General features: G+C 43.0%; 1 protein-coding gene across 3 annotated transcripts in view; it reads right to left on the reverse strand.

Moving 5' to 3' along the window:
• The window catches only part of Poc1b (POC1 centriolar protein B), an 81,152-nt gene that overhangs the window by 2,518 nt on the left and 63,091 nt on the right, over positions 1 to 15,543 (reverse strand). For 2 of the 3 annotated variants that reach the window (XM_041672489.1, XM_041672479.1), the window contains exon 11: positions 478 to 693. In XM_041672489.1, coding sequence (XP_041528423.1) covers positions 478 to 693 — 216 coding nt within the window. Of the gene's footprint in view, positions 1 to 477; positions 694 to 15,543 lie in introns of those variants that run through there. The other variant, XR_005976177.1, reaches the window with a different exon arrangement.

A 15,543-nucleotide genomic window follows, 5' to 3' on the forward strand; every position in this document is an offset into this window, starting at 1 on the left:
TTGCACACCCAGCAGGCAGAGGATTATCAGTGAAAAACTAGAAACTTCGGCAGTATTTTGTACTACAGAGGAGTGTTTACTTACAATAAATTTTTCTATGCTATTAAATATTTCTTTATAAGTCACCAATATAAATATTATACAAATTCAAAGGATAAAACATTACTGCTTAAAACCAAATAACATTCATAGCAGAGTACCACTGCTATCTGCACAGATGCCACAGGATGCCACAGAGAGCACAGGGTGCTGTACACACACACGGGGAGGAGGGGGGGAGAAGAGGGACAGAGGGAGGGGAGGATGTTTCTGTGATACATTATAAGCTTGCTCAGACTAGCTTAGCCCAGAGTGTCTAGCTAATGACTACTTGAGTTTGCCTTGCCAGTCAAAACTCCCCCTGCACCATTAGCCTCACCTGCTGCTACCCCCGGGCCTGCTCTAGACATCCTATCCCGGGGCAGAAGGTCAACCTACCTGTGTCAAGACGTTGAGCTGTTCCATGATGTGCTCTAGAGCGTCGGTCACAGCGAGCGGCACGCTTCTCTGGCTCTCCAAGGGGAGGTCACTTAAGTCTTCTGCTTTCTTTTTCACAGTGGTTGATGAGGGTTCTGGTATTAAGGAAGGGTTCAGGAAATACCCACAAATGTCTTCACCCTTCTCTGGTACAGCTCGGCTAGCAGAATCTGTTGTCTTTAATGCCATGGAAAAGGCAGGAGCAATTAGAATCTCCAAACTTAAATAATAACCACACACATATGCATATACAAATATATATCTAACACTTCCAGGTTACAGCGAATCATTTATCTTCTTTATGTAACGAAGTACAGAAATAACAATTACAATGAAGAAACAAAGCTAACAGTAAGCAGAGAAAATTTACAATGTTTCTTCATCTTCTGTGAAAGACTTCCTATATGTCTGCCTGGTCAGGAGATTTAGCATTTAAAAAGATTGCTGAATGAAGTTTATTTTCAATCTAAAATAAACATCTGCCTCCGTTAAGATGATTGTTAGTCTCCAGAAAAGGAAAATAACAAGCGCTGGTGAAGATGTCCAAAATTGAAGTCGTCGCTTTTCACTGCTCAAAGCAGGAAATGCAGAAGCCGCTGTGGGAAGCTTGGCAATTCCTCAAAAAATTGATCACAGAATTGCCATGCGATCTAGCAATGCCACTCCTTAGTATACAGCCAAAGGAACCGAGGGCAGATGCAAAGGACCAATACGGAAGCGCCAATATCCTTGGTGGCCCGTCTCACAATCGCTTAAAAAAGAGCCTGACCTATCGGCAGAAAAATGTGCAGACAAAACGTGGTATAAATTGCGAATGAAATCGTATTTGGCTACAAAATGGAAATCTGACGATACTAACATGGGAAAAATTTTGAAAACATTACGTGGCCTGAAGTAGATGGGCGATGGTTCACTTCCACGTCATATTTCAAAGAGGGGAGTCAGGGATGAAAGTTACTAGCATCTGGGAGGAAGTAACATTGCTTACTGGGTAAAACAGTTTCTATTTGGAATGCCAACAGGTTGTGGAAATAAACAGTGGTGACAGGACATTGTGAGTTTTCTGATAAATCTGCTAGTAAAGTGCATACTTAAAAGTGATTTTTAAAAAAAGTAACTTCTTTGTTACATATATTTCACTACAAATCAAATCCTCCAGTTAGTCGGGTGGTAGTGGCACACGTCTTTAATCCCAACACTTGGGAGGCAGAGTCATGTGGATCTCTGTTCCAGGCCAGCCTGGACTACAGAAAGAGTTCCAGCATAGCCAGGGCAACAGAGAGAAACTCTGTCTGATCCTACTGCACGTACTGGCTTTGTGGGAGCCTAGGCAGTTTGAATGCTCACCTTACTAGACCTGGATAGAGGTGGGCGGTCCTTGGGCTTACCACAGGTCAGGGAACCCTGATTGCTCTTCGAGCAGATGAGGGAGGGGGACTTGATCGGGGGAGGGGGAGGGAAATGGGAAGCGGTTGTGGGGACGAGGCAGAAATCCTTAATAAATAAATAAATTAAAAAAAAACCCAAACAAACAAAAACCAAAACCAAAAAGAAAAAAAAAATTCTCCAATTCAGTAACAGCAAACTGCTAGAATATAAACTTAAGAAAATAATTCCACTTAGAATAGCATTAAAAATTAAACTATTGCCGGGCGGTGGTGGCGCACGCCTTTAATCCCAGCACTCGGGAGGCAGAGGCAGGTGGATCTCTGTGAGTTCGAGACCAGCCTGGTCTACAGAGCTAGTTCCAGGACAGGCTCCAAAGCCACAGAGAAACCCTGTCTCGAAAAAACCAAAAAAAAAAAAAAAAAAAAGAAAAAAAATTAAACTATTTAGGAATAAATTTTACAAACTAAGTGTCAAGACTTGTACACTGGGAATGGTGAGACACCATTAAGTGGAACTAAATCTCAAATCAGATGGAAAGACACCCCCTATTCTATGCTCACAGATCTGAGAACCAACACTGTTTTTTTTTAAGTATTCTGTTATTATTATTATGTATACAATAATCTGTCTGCATGTATGCCCTCACGCCAGAGGAGGGCGCCAGATATCACTACAGATGGTTGTGAGCCACCATGTGGTTGCCGGGAATTGAACTCAGGACCTTTGGAAGAGCAGGCAATGCTCTCAACCACTGAGCCATCTCTCCAGCCCCCAAGAACCAACACTGTTAAGATGGCAAATGCTCGTAATCCCAGCACCTGGAAGGTTGAGGCAAGAGGATGAGGAGTTCCACTACAGCCTAGACTATCTTATATATCGAGACTCTGTCATAAAAAAGATGGCACTGCCCCCCCAACACTGACGAAGGCACTCAGAGCAATCTTATCAAACTTCCAGCCACTTTCTTTTACAGAAAGATTAAGCTGACCCTAAAATTCACACTGAAGTGCAAAGAACCCACACAGCTAAAATAACATGAGAAACTCACATACACACACACACACACACACACACACACACACACAGCACACACAGCACACTCCAAACTGTAAAAGTTACCGGCAAGTTCCTGGACCTAATACGGTGTGAAAATGAGGCTGTGTCTCAATGCTAAGGGCCATGTCCGGTGTGTGTCTCGCCTTATGCTTAATCCCTAATCCCCTCAAAAGGCTTATAGACCAACACGACAGATTTGACAGGTCAGAAATAAACCCATATATTAACATATGGTCAACTGATTTCAGACAACTGCCAAGAAAATTTACTTTGGGGAAAAAAAAACCCATTATCTTTTTAACAAAAGATGCTGGGAAAACTAGATACACTTAACAAAATAAATTTGTACCTCGACTTCATGCCATATACAATATTAACCCAACAAAGGTCAGAGATTTAAATAGAAGAGTTAAGACTATAAAACTTTTAGAAGGAAATAGGATGAAATTTGGACCTCGATGGACCCAGGAGTGTTTTTTTTTCCCCAAAGTAAATTTTCTTGGCAGTTGTTTGAAATCAGTTGACCATATGTTAACTGTACACGGCAATTGTACTTGGCCACATTCATTGCTATTGAATAATTTCATAAGTCAGATGAACCTTCGAATTGGCTTACATTAAAGAAGCTAAACACCAAAGGCTATTATGTAATACTATTTCTATAAAACAGTCAAAATGAGAGAATAATATACTAAAATCAGGGATTGCCATGGGACAGGTGCCAAGGGGAATAAGATGACAATGGTAATGCACACAGTAGTGACAAAAATGGTCTTAAAGTCCCTCAGCAGTGACAAGATACCCTAAAATTAGTCACAGTAGGGGCTCAAGAGACGGCTCAGCAGTTAGGAGCTGAGTGCGAGAGGACCCAGAGTTCAATTCCTAGCACCCACATGGTGGCTCACAACTACTGGTAACGCCTGTCCCTGTGGAGACTGCATGCAGGCGGTGCACATTCTTACAGAATGCCCTCACACAGAAAAATACATTAGTCACAGTAGTATAAACTATTTTACTAACTTTGTTAAATACTAGTGACGTGCACAGGTCCAAAGAGTCAATTTTATAGCATATAAATTCCCTGATTAAAGTGTATGATTTCAGGGCTGACCACTTGGGACAGCCAAATGGGGGGGGGGGCTCTTTGCAGAGCAGACTATTTCCTTAGTTACCCACAAGTCTTTATCTAGGAATGAGGTCCCGTCTGCTTTCCCCTTCCGTGTGTGGGGAGTCCTTCTGTCCATGTGTTGCTTTCATTGGTTAATGAATAAATCTGTTTTGGCCAGTGGCTTGGCAGAATAGAGCTAGGTGGGAAAACTAAACTGAATACTGGGAAAAAGAAGGTGGAGTCAGGGAGAAGCCATGCAGCCCTGCCAGAGACAGACACTGATGGAACTTTACCCTGAAGCCACAGTCACGTGGCAATACACAGATTAATAGAAATGGATTAATTCGCAGGGTCGTGGTGGCACATGCCTTTAATTCCAGCACTCGGGAGGCAGAGGCACACAGATTTTTGTGAGTTTGAGTCCAGCCTGGTCTACATGAGCTAGTCCCAGGACAGGCTCCAAAGCTACAGAGAAACCCTGTCTCGAAAAACCAAAAAAAGGAAGAAAAAAAAAAAAGAAAAAAAAGGGTTAATTTAAGATATAAGAGTAAGCCAGGAATACACTTAAGCCATTGGCCAAACAGTATTGCAAATAATATAGTTTCTGTGTGATTATCTCATGGTCTGGGTAGCTGGGAACAAACATGCAGTCTCTGCCAACACATGTCTACTGGTGTCGTCCTTGTGCAGATCACGCTTAGACAGCCACATTGGTGAGACTTCATGGATGTAGTTTCTCTAGCATTTTCAGAAGGGGAAATCTCACAGCAAACATCCGGTTCCTCTGGCTCTTACCATCTTTCTGCCCCCTCTTCTGTTACGATCCCTCAGCCTTAAGGCAGAAGTTGTGTTGTAGATTTAGCAGGTAGGTCTTGGCATCACACGGTCGGTTCCTTGTTCTCGACATTTTGATTGGCTGTGGTTTTCTAGAATGGCCTCTGTTGCAAAGAGACGTTTTATTGCTGAGTGACTTTGCCAAGTTTTTAATTGATTTATCTATCTTTTCCAATATAAATTTAAGAGCTCTCTATATTCTGGATACCTGTCCTCTGTTGTGTGTATAATTTAAGAGCTCTCTATATTCTGGATACCTGTCCTCTGTTCTGTGTATAATGCACTATTACAATGGTTTGTTTTCTTTTTATCCTCTGAGTGTTTGTTTTCAGGGTGTTTTTATCTGTTTGTTTGTTTTATAAAGATTTGTTTTCCTGAGGAACAAACTTGCCTCAAATTTGTGATCCTCCTGTTATGATTATCATGAGCCCGTGTTATGATTCCAGGCATGGGCATCATGCCTGGTACCAAGTTTTTGTTCTTAATGTATCCAAATTTATCAAACATTTCCTTTATTATTTATCCATGCTTTTCTTTTAAGGAAATCCTTGCTACCCTGAATGTATAAACCTACTTTTCTCATTTCTTTCAGAGCTTTTAAGTCAGTACGGCTTTTCATATTAAATAAGTCTTTAACCTATCTGGTCCTGGTAGTTTTTGTGGTTAAAAGTCAGGACATATTTTCCTTTTGACTTTTCAGACTGTCCAGGGATGAGTCCACCTTCATAGAAGTGTGAAGTCCATGTTTCCATGTGGCAGCTGTCCACAATGGATGCTTCTGTGCTCTTAGTACAGGCTCTTCTTCTCCTGCAACACCACCACACCGACAGCCTGCAAGTCTTCCAAACTTACTCTGGAAGTCTGGGCTCTTTAGTTTTGCCTATCCACTTTATAATTCACTTTTGAAGTTCCTTCAAAAATGTTACTGGTCCGATTATTAGAACTGCTTTATATTTACAAATTTATTTGGAAGGAATTGACAGTCACATTGCATTGACCCTCCCTATCCATAATCATAATTACTCCTTAAAATAGTAGTTAGTGTAAAATTTCATGTTATCCAGACATAGTAGCTGTTGTAGAATAATCCTTTTGTACTTTGTAAAGGTGTGTCTTTGCCAAGGTGCCTTCTGATTGGTTTAATAAAGAGCTGAATAGCCAATAGCTAGGCAGGACGAAGTTAGGCCTTCTTGTCTTTGCAATTGGCCTCTCTCTCTCTCTCCTCTCTCTCTTTCTCTGTTCCTTTTGTTATGGTTTAGTTCTTATAGCTTCGACTTGAGTACCAGTGGCTTCAGAGACACCACCTCTGATGAACTTTTCTGTTCTCCGCTGTCTGTGGAATATTCCTTTACATTGTGTGATGACATGTCACGGTGATTGGTTTAATAAAGAAGCTGACTGAGAGTTGGACAGGTAGAGGTTAGGTGGGACTGGCAGACAGGTGAGGAAGAGGAAGAGCCTCAGGGGTCATGAGGAGATGCAGAGGAAGCAGGAGATGAACTTGTCGTACCGAGCCACGTGGCAGAGTGTAGATAAGAAATATGGGTTAATTTCAACTGTAAAAGTTAGCTAGTAACAAGCCTATTGGCCGAGCACCTATAATTAATAATAAGTCTCTGTGTGGTTATTTGGGAACTGGCTGGCGGGACAGAAAAGTGTACCTACAATTGTAATTTCTCAGGGTTCACGCCTGTGCACCCCTGCCCACTCACCTCACACCCGTACACATCACTATTCTAACGACCCCCAGAAACCCAGCATCCTTCACTCGTACTACTAGCCTTCCTTAGAACATTTCCCCGGCTTGGTTTAGCAGTGGTGCTCACCAGCTGAGCTCTTTCTTCTCACGCCTCCCCATCAACTCTCTTCATACTTGCTGCTCTCTCTATGATGTCATCAAAACAACGCTTCGGACGCCTCCCAGGAATGTCTGCGGAGTTGGACAGAGACTCCTTCCCTGGCGTTTCAGACGTGTGGACGGACAAGATTCTTTTGGAATGTTCTTCCCTGCTAGGCTGCCACGATACTGGTTCCTGGTTTCTATGCTTCCCTCGGGTCTTTTCTTGCCTCCCTGGCAGGTTTATCCACTTTCATCAAGTTGTTTTATTAAAACATCTCAAGGCCCGCAATCAACTTCAAGTGTTAACGCACTGCTCACACGTGTTTTGAGGGCACAGCACTGGCACATTTGTACACAGCTCGTATCAGATCAGAGTGGCTGTGTATTTGTCACGTTGGGGATCTATCACGGGTGGTACTGAACCCCTTTTACTCTGTGTCCTCAGGAAATCTCTGAGCTTGTTGCTCCATCCCCACACAGATGCAGAACAGTTACACGCTCTGATTTCTATACTACCCTTTTCTTTAGGAAAACCCCTTGCTTCCCTGAATCAGTTCATCATTGTACACACTGGGAATCCAGAAATGATCCTTGGCAACCACTCTCGTTTCTTCCAATCCATTCCAAACCTTCAACTGTGTCATGTATCTGTCAAATGAATTCCATTCTCTTGATCACCACATTTTAGTTATTTTAGTTATCTTCATTCTTGTCTGGATTACTGACTTATGCTCCTAACTGGCTTTACTGCAGCCATTCAGCTACCAGGAAGATTATTTCCCTGCTGGAAAGGACAAGATGCATGTTTGGTCCCCACAGTCCTCTCCATTGTAACCTGCCCCATCTCTGGGCTCCAGTCTGTTCTGGTTCTTAGACAGCACCAAGCAGGATGGGTCTCTGCATTAGCTCCTGTTTTCCAGCTCTTTCACTTCAACTCCCACTGAAGCTGAGGCCAGCGCTTCTGGGACTCTAATGTGCACAAGTCTTGGGGGCTCTCATTAAAAGGTGTCATCTGATTTGGTTAAATCTGGGGTGAGGCCCGAGATTGCGTCTTTGCTAAGATCACACACGATGCTCAGACCAACTCTCCAGCAGTCAATGTGGAGGAACAAGGCTTTAGCCCTCAGCTCTGGTGTCTCTTAGGAGAACTGTGTCTGCTCTCACCTCACAAACACTAGCGGTCCAGCTGGTTCTCCAGAGTCATCTTCCTGTTGGCTCGTGAGCTATTTCATGCTATCTTTCGCTTACCGCTGTAACCCGGTCCCCAGTCCCCCTGACCTAGTGCCTGGCTCATTTGTCTCTTGTGATATGAACACCATCCACTGGATCAGTCCCTGACGCAGGCTGAGTCACCTTCCTTCACTATGCCGACACCACAGGCTCATTGCCTTGAAGTGCACAACCACAGGAATCCAGCTCATCTCTGGTTAACAGTCACGGTATTTTCTACCCCAGGAGAAATGTACTCATTTGGGTTTACAGGGCAATGGTCAGAGGCCTATTTGATTTGCAATGTATTGACATTTGATTTGCTATATATTGACTTTTCTCCTCTCACAGGCTGGTTGGAACTAGTCCACCAGTACTCCAGATTCTACTGGGCCGGGCACAGGTGAGACAGAAAAACAAGCAAACAAAAAAGAAACAAAACAAATGCCAGTCACTACTGTCAGATCCAAATCTATACCTTAGTGGGCAGGGTGGCTCAGAGGAGGGCAGAGGCAGAAGGAACAGATACACACTGAGTACATCCTTACTTCTGGTCACAACACACACACAAACACACACACACACAACACACAACACACAAGATTAAAGGATTGCTTAAGCCAGGTGTGGTGGCGCATGCATTTAATCCCGGCACGTAAAAGGCAGAGACAGGTGAATCTCTGTGAGTTCAAGGTCAGCCTGCCTGTTTTACCACAGCAAGTACCAGGCAGCCAAATCTACACACTGAGACTCTGCCTCAAATAATAACAAACATTTGTACAAATAAACAAAAAGATCCGATTTAAATAAAAATTGTTGCTTAAATTCTTACAAAATTCATTTCCGCTTATATTTAGAAAAGGGAGTGACTAAAAGGCCGAGGGAAAATGATGTGATAATAGCTGAGCAGAAAGGCCAGAGCTTTTGCATAGCATAAGTTGCAGTAGGAGAATAGGATACCAGAGCTTAGTGTACCGAACACACAACAGGAAGAAGCAGTGTCCCTGTTGCCAAGAGAACCCTGCTTTGCCTGCAAAGAGACAGTAATGCAAAAGCTCAAACCAAACAAGCAAATTCACCAACGTGTGCGCGGTTGGGATGTAAAGCCCACAACTGTCATTTCCTTTGACTAATAACCGAGTAAGAATAATCGTCACATTTATTATCAGAAAGGACGGCTCTTGACACCGAATTAAATACATCAATGCATTATCTGAGAAAGCACTGCTGGTCTCTAAACTGGAAGTTTTAAATACATTGTACTGGGCTGTGGTTTACTTTGAAATGAAAATTAAAACAAATTCTTACAGTCTAACAATTTGGGAAACTTGTCGACATGTTCAATTAAAAGTACATTTGAACTGGAACTGGAGGGAGCACTGGCTGCTCTTCCAGAAGACCCAGGTTCAGTTCCCCACACCCACATGGTGGCTCATAACCAAACATAATTCTAGTTCCAGAGGATCTGATGCCCTCTTCTGACTGCTACAGGTACCACATACAACATACAGACAGATGAAACATCCATACACATTAAAAAAAAAATTTTTAGACAAAATCTTATACGTTTGAACTTATGTTATTATTATTATTATTATTACTGAGACAGGGTTTCTCTGTAGCCCTGCCTATCCTGGAGCTCACGCTGTAGACCAGGCTGGCCTCGAACTCACAGATTCATTTGCTTCTGTTTCTTGAGCACTGGGATTAAGGGCTTGCATCACCACTGCCCAGAAAATTTATGTCATTTAATTGTGTATCAGTGAGTTTGTTTTTCTCTGCATGGGGTGTTCCTAACACATTAAGTGCCCAAGTGTTAAGACAGAACAGCAGACGTAAATGACTGCTAGAAAAGAAAAGAAAATAAAATCTCTAATACTGTTAAGAGGGACCAGTAAGACGGTTCAGTAAGGCGCCAGCTGCCAGGCCTCATGAGCTGAGTTTGATTCCCGAATCCATTTGGTTGGGGGACAGAACCAATAGACTCCTCCATGCATGGACACAGTGGATTGTGCTCACTCCAACACACACACACACACACACACACACACACACACGTAAAAAATTAACATAGCATTAACATCAGTATTCAATGAACTGCACAAACACATAGTTTTTTCTTAGAAGCACAAATCTGGAAGACTATTTTTTAGACAAATTCTTCTTTGGCTGATATTCCAAGGCACACAACTGTCTCTGTTTCATCTTAAGGATGAATTCACAGCTCTGCTAAAATAAGGAGTGATTTTTAATTATGCGTGACCTCGAAACTTTATAAATGATTATCCCCCATTGCAGATTTCCAATTTAGAGCATCCTTTCGTCAACATTAGCAAATGCCTGATGTTAGATGACATTTAATAATCAGAGTTACTCATCGCGTCTCCTTTTTCACTAAGCTACAGTGGAGAAGCATACTCTGTGAAACAACGTGAGGAAGGAAGCTAAAACTAGGATTCTAAGTGACAAAGCAGGAGGCCGAGGTCTTAACCGTCTGGGGAGTTAGGGACTCAGAGCAGAGACTCAGTCCAGCCCAGGCCTTGCTTGCCTTCCACGCCTCCTAGCTGTATAACTCTGGGCAAACTGCCTCGCCCCTAAGACTGCTTTGTCCATGTTGGATGCGTAAGTAAGGAGGTAAATGCTAAGTAGCACACAGTGGCTATTTTTACGGGGACCACAGGAATGTGATGAGGATGCTCCTGAATCTGATGCAGGAAGGCTATTAGATACTCATCTATAATACTACATTCCTAGATGAGTGACATAAGCTATTAGAGTTGGCAATTACTCTCAAATTATTTTATAAGCCAAATGCTAGGCCAAGTAGTGCTCCGCGTGGTGTTTTCTGGGAACCGGTGGGATAATCCTCAAGTTTCCATCGTAGGTAAAGAGCCGGAAAGGACATTTTAAAGCTACAACAATTAAGGCATTGGAGAAGATCAAACAGGAAAACTAGACAGAAGGCCATTAGAGAAAAAAACATGTTTAGTGAATGTAATTCAAATAAGCAAAGAAACAGTATGGATTGAGGACATGTTTTAAATTATCAATCTGCATCTGATAACTAAATTACTATATTTAAAATTGTTTAATTTATCATTAAAAATAAAACTTAAAATGAAAAAACAAAAGAATAGCTAGAGATATATAAATCCTTTCAGGGATTTCTGAAGAGAATTGAAACAAAAGATAAAGACAAAATGATCATTTCCCAAATGTCAACACAGCTCGACAGTCAAGATAAGTGACAAATGAGAACAGCATATTTGTGGCTTCCAGCAAAGGGCAATCGCTGGAATTAAGTGACCTAGAGATAAATTTTTAAATGAACAAAACAATAGAAAAGTGAGATTATACAAAAAGGCAGGCTAAGAAGCACAGATGAGCAGCAAGTCAAAGCTACGCAAATCTCTAAACGTGAAATTAACTTGGCAATACTTCCTGTTTATCGTAATAATCAGAAATAAACACATAGCTAGAAAGGTGGCTTGGCAGGTGAAGGCACTTGCCGCCCAGCCTGACGACCTGAGCGTATGTGAGCCCGGAAGGCACAGTGTGTAAAAGCACTCTCTCCCACTATAGCCATAGACTCATACACACACACACGTTCTGCCCTCCCATCAACATGAGGGAGTCTGCTGGGACACTGTGGCTCCTAGGAATGTCAGAAGCGACACCCACAGAGTCTCAGTGACATGACTTCCCAAGCAAGAGTTGAACAAGGGCAACACCAATGGACACATCAAAGTGGACAGGAAGAGTATGCGAGGCCTCAAACGCATAGGACCACTGGCAGCTGAGGATGCTGAGACGGGAAAGAGCCAGTTCTCTCTAGTAGGAAAGAGCATACCAGCTAGGCATGCGGCACCTGACGGTCATCCCTTCAAACACACACAAGTAACCCTATATAGACTGAGACGTAATATTTAGGAATACATATGTACATACATTTATGCATGTGATAACAATTAGTAAAAGAAGAGGGGTATACGGGAGGGCATGGAGGGAGGATGTGGGTGCTGGGAACGAACTCTGGTTTTCTCTTAACTGCTGAGCCATCTCTGCAGCCTCCAGAAAATCTTATATTACTACTGAGAGTAAGCATTTGTACAAACATTTCAGAATGAAGTCAATGCTCTGAAGCTCTTTTTAAAAGTTCCTATCCTCGAAACCAGATCCATCTTTGGCACTGTCTGTGAGGCAGACTGGCCCTCAGCAAACCGCAGTAGCCCATGACCACAGATTCTCCTTAGGCTTTGCAAAGGGAAACCGTGAGATGGGGACCCCAGGCCAGTGGGGTGGAAACCTGCTCTTCCTGTCAGGGTCCTCCTACCCCCAGTTCTTAGTGACCCTGGGCACTTCACAGCCAGCTGGTCACTGCTACTAGAGGTCTGTGTACCCCCAGTGTCTGTCCCCTAGCTCCTGAGCCTGGAAGACAAGGCCTCTTTTCCAAGCTTCTGGATTCTAACAACCTTACCTTCTTCCTGGGAGACTCTACATCAATGGGCGCACAGTGTCTGCTTCTGGAAAGGGACAGCATTGATTTGTTGTCTGAAGGTACACACGTGCCTTCTACTATTTTTCAACTGTCATTTATTCTTTTTAAACCATTTCTTTATAGAATACAGAAGCTGCTGCTTGTAGAAGCATATGCCACACAGTGACTAAAATCACATATTCGAAAGTCAAGTAGAAGTAAAAAAAAACCAACCCAGTCTCATTATTTGCTTGCTAACTAGATGGACTTGGGGCAAATTCCACCAATGAGGTTAGAGTATAGGAGGCATGGAGAAAGAATTTTGACTGGATCAACACACCCTTCCCTGTTACAAAATTGAGGTCTTTTTTTTTTCTTAAAAAAAAAAAACAAACTCTTTTCATATGTCTGGAGGATTTTCACTTGAGACATCGAAAAATATAATTCTGTTCCTTATACTTTATTTTGAAACAGTTTCAAATTAGGGACTGTAGCTATAAAAACAACTAAGAGGACAATGAGGACAGGAATAACAAGGTAGATTTTTTAATTTTGTTACAACTGTCATGTAGCTATATATCAACACTGGTGAGTTTTTCCCCTAAATCTCCTGACAGTTGGTGGCATTGTGTCCTTTACCCGCACTCTGACAATGCTGTGTTCTAAAGCGTAGACCATTCTCTATCATAACCATGGCACTACTATGAAAACCCGTGAACAATGTACTCTCATCGAAAACTCGGTCTACATTGAATTTTTGTCAGTTTTCTCCCCTTGGGGGTGAGGTCGAACCCAGTCCTCACGGCAGGCAAGCCACTGTCAGTCAGATGCCGTAGCAGTGTTCCATAGATCTTTCTACCCGGCCAGGACCACATAGAGAACCGTGTTACATTGCATTTAGTTGTGATTAGACACAGAACCGGCACATAACAGCCCATCTGCTGACATACTATCCCTCCATCCAGCCAGTATCTTCTAAAGGTTATCTGTTCTACGTTCTTTTCTTGCTGATGCTATCAGAAACAATGCTGTGGCAAGCATTCTTTCCTAGAGATCTTTGCTTTTAGATCTTGTCCACTCTTCAGGGTGACTTACTATATGTTATCCAGGGTCTCCCTGAACAGTGTAAGCTGAAACAGTTGTTTTAACTGCAACAATTTAACACAAAGGGACTCCTTGCAGAGGTCTGGAAGTTTTGTCAAGACTAGAGAGAGCTGGGAGGGAAGTGGAGATAGCAAACACACTGATCAATGACCTTTTAAAGGCTGGGGAACAAAGAAAGGGACTGGATTGTCACAGAAGACACTCAGAGGGCCCTTGGGAACTAAAACACTTTGTTCCTAAGGAGGGAAGAGGAATGTTCATTAAAAGGACATTTGGAGAGGAAGAGGAAATGCCTGACATTCCTTCTCCATCCCCTCTTCTACTGAAAACAAACAGTAAAGAATTTAGCCACCATAAACACAGAAACCCACCAAAAATCTGCAGTGATTTGGAAAAAACAAAGTTTAAAAGCGCATGGAAAATCGGAGGCTTATCTCCCGCGAAGAAGAAAATACTGTAGGAATTAGGAAGAATGAAATCGAATCACTCTGAAACGTGTTAAATGTAAAAGCCAAATCAAGTCAGCCTGAAGTTTAAGTAATGGGACTGGCTGGCTGGTTCAGCAACAAGGCTCGTTATCTGTGCCTGAGGATGTATACTCATACCTTTCGGTCCAGGTATAATAGTGTCTATTTTGTCTGGCTGTCCCAAGAACAGAAGGGAACTGGCAAGAGACAAAACTAAGGGAGAGCCGGTGCTGGCCTGAAGAGCCAAGATCATGGGGTTGTGAATCTCTTGGAAGCCCCAAGATTTCATAGCCTGTAACTTCAGAAAGCGCCAAGGACTGACTGAGAAGAAGTCTTCAGCAAACTCATTACTGCCTCCGTAGAACTCACTGTCGAGGAAGGATCAGGGCCACTCATTTCACCACCTAAGCAGCTCCTGATACTCAGACCCTGACGGGCACAGTGCACAGGAGGGCTAAAAGGAAGGTCACTTTATCCCACAGCCCCACAGATGGCCTTGCATTCCTCTGGGTGGGCAGGAAGTTCTTCATGCTGACAGGCAGGGGAAGAGCGGTTTCAGAGCACTACCCCAAGTCATTAATCTCCTGTGAGAGGGCTCACCCTGCTCCCGCATTCCTCCGGTGCCTGTCCTCTCATCTCAGAGGATGTTGCTCTTCCCCAGGAAGAGGAAGGAACCAGTTGTCACTGGCCGTGTGGGCTGAGAGCTATGGGCATTTTCCTCATGCCTTTGCCTCAGCTGTGGGAATTGGGGATGCAGCTTAGGTTCCCAGGCGGGGGTGGGGGGGGGGTGGGGGGAGGTGGGTGCTGTCACCGGGGCAGAGTCACGGTGTAGAAACATGGTACTGCAGGAAGTTAGAGGCAGAACAAAGATTTGCAGCTTCAACACCTCCGGTGCCCAGAAATGTGCTATTTTTCAAAGGGAGCTGCAACAGCCATTTACTCTGTGAGGCAGTCAATAGCATATCATAAAGAAACCTTTTGTAGAGTTTCCTGCTATAATCTGAACACGCTTAACATGGAAAAAGAAACCTCTCTTGTCCTCAGGGGTAAAGAGACAGAACAATGTATTATCTAACCAGGACTATTTATATAAATTTGATTTGTACACAATTTTTGGTAAATTCATCTAATTTTCTTTCCCCATGACTCTGAACCATAAAGAAGCTCAAATTAGCAATTTTTTTGGGGGGGGGAGGGTACACTTGAATAAAAGAACCTGGACTTACTGTCATAATGTTTACTGAGGGGCATATTCATGTAGGTAGAAAAAGACAATCTTGGCCGGCGCCATTTCCTTCCTAGAGAGATGAATTGAAGACTAAGATACTGAGAGCTGTGTTCAGAAAACAGGAGGCCATGTTTCTTTAGCACAGTACACATTTCTGCTGTTGGAGCTTTAAATGCAGTCTCCGCGGACCCAGGGAAAGGCCGGTTTTGCATTTAAAACATTGGTGGTTCCCATATATATGCGGCTGCTGTGTTCTTTAAGAGCGAGGGTCCAACTATCTGGATAGTTTCCCCATCTCTGGTTCTTCTCTTTTAA

Source organism: Microtus oregoni, unplaced genomic scaffold (assembly GCF_018167655.1).
Source record: "Microtus oregoni isolate MIOR12 unplaced genomic scaffold, Mior012 000001F_ref0000356, whole genome shotgun sequence".
NCBI classification, from domain to species: domain Eukaryota; kingdom Metazoa; phylum Chordata; class Mammalia; order Rodentia; family Cricetidae; genus Microtus; species Microtus oregoni.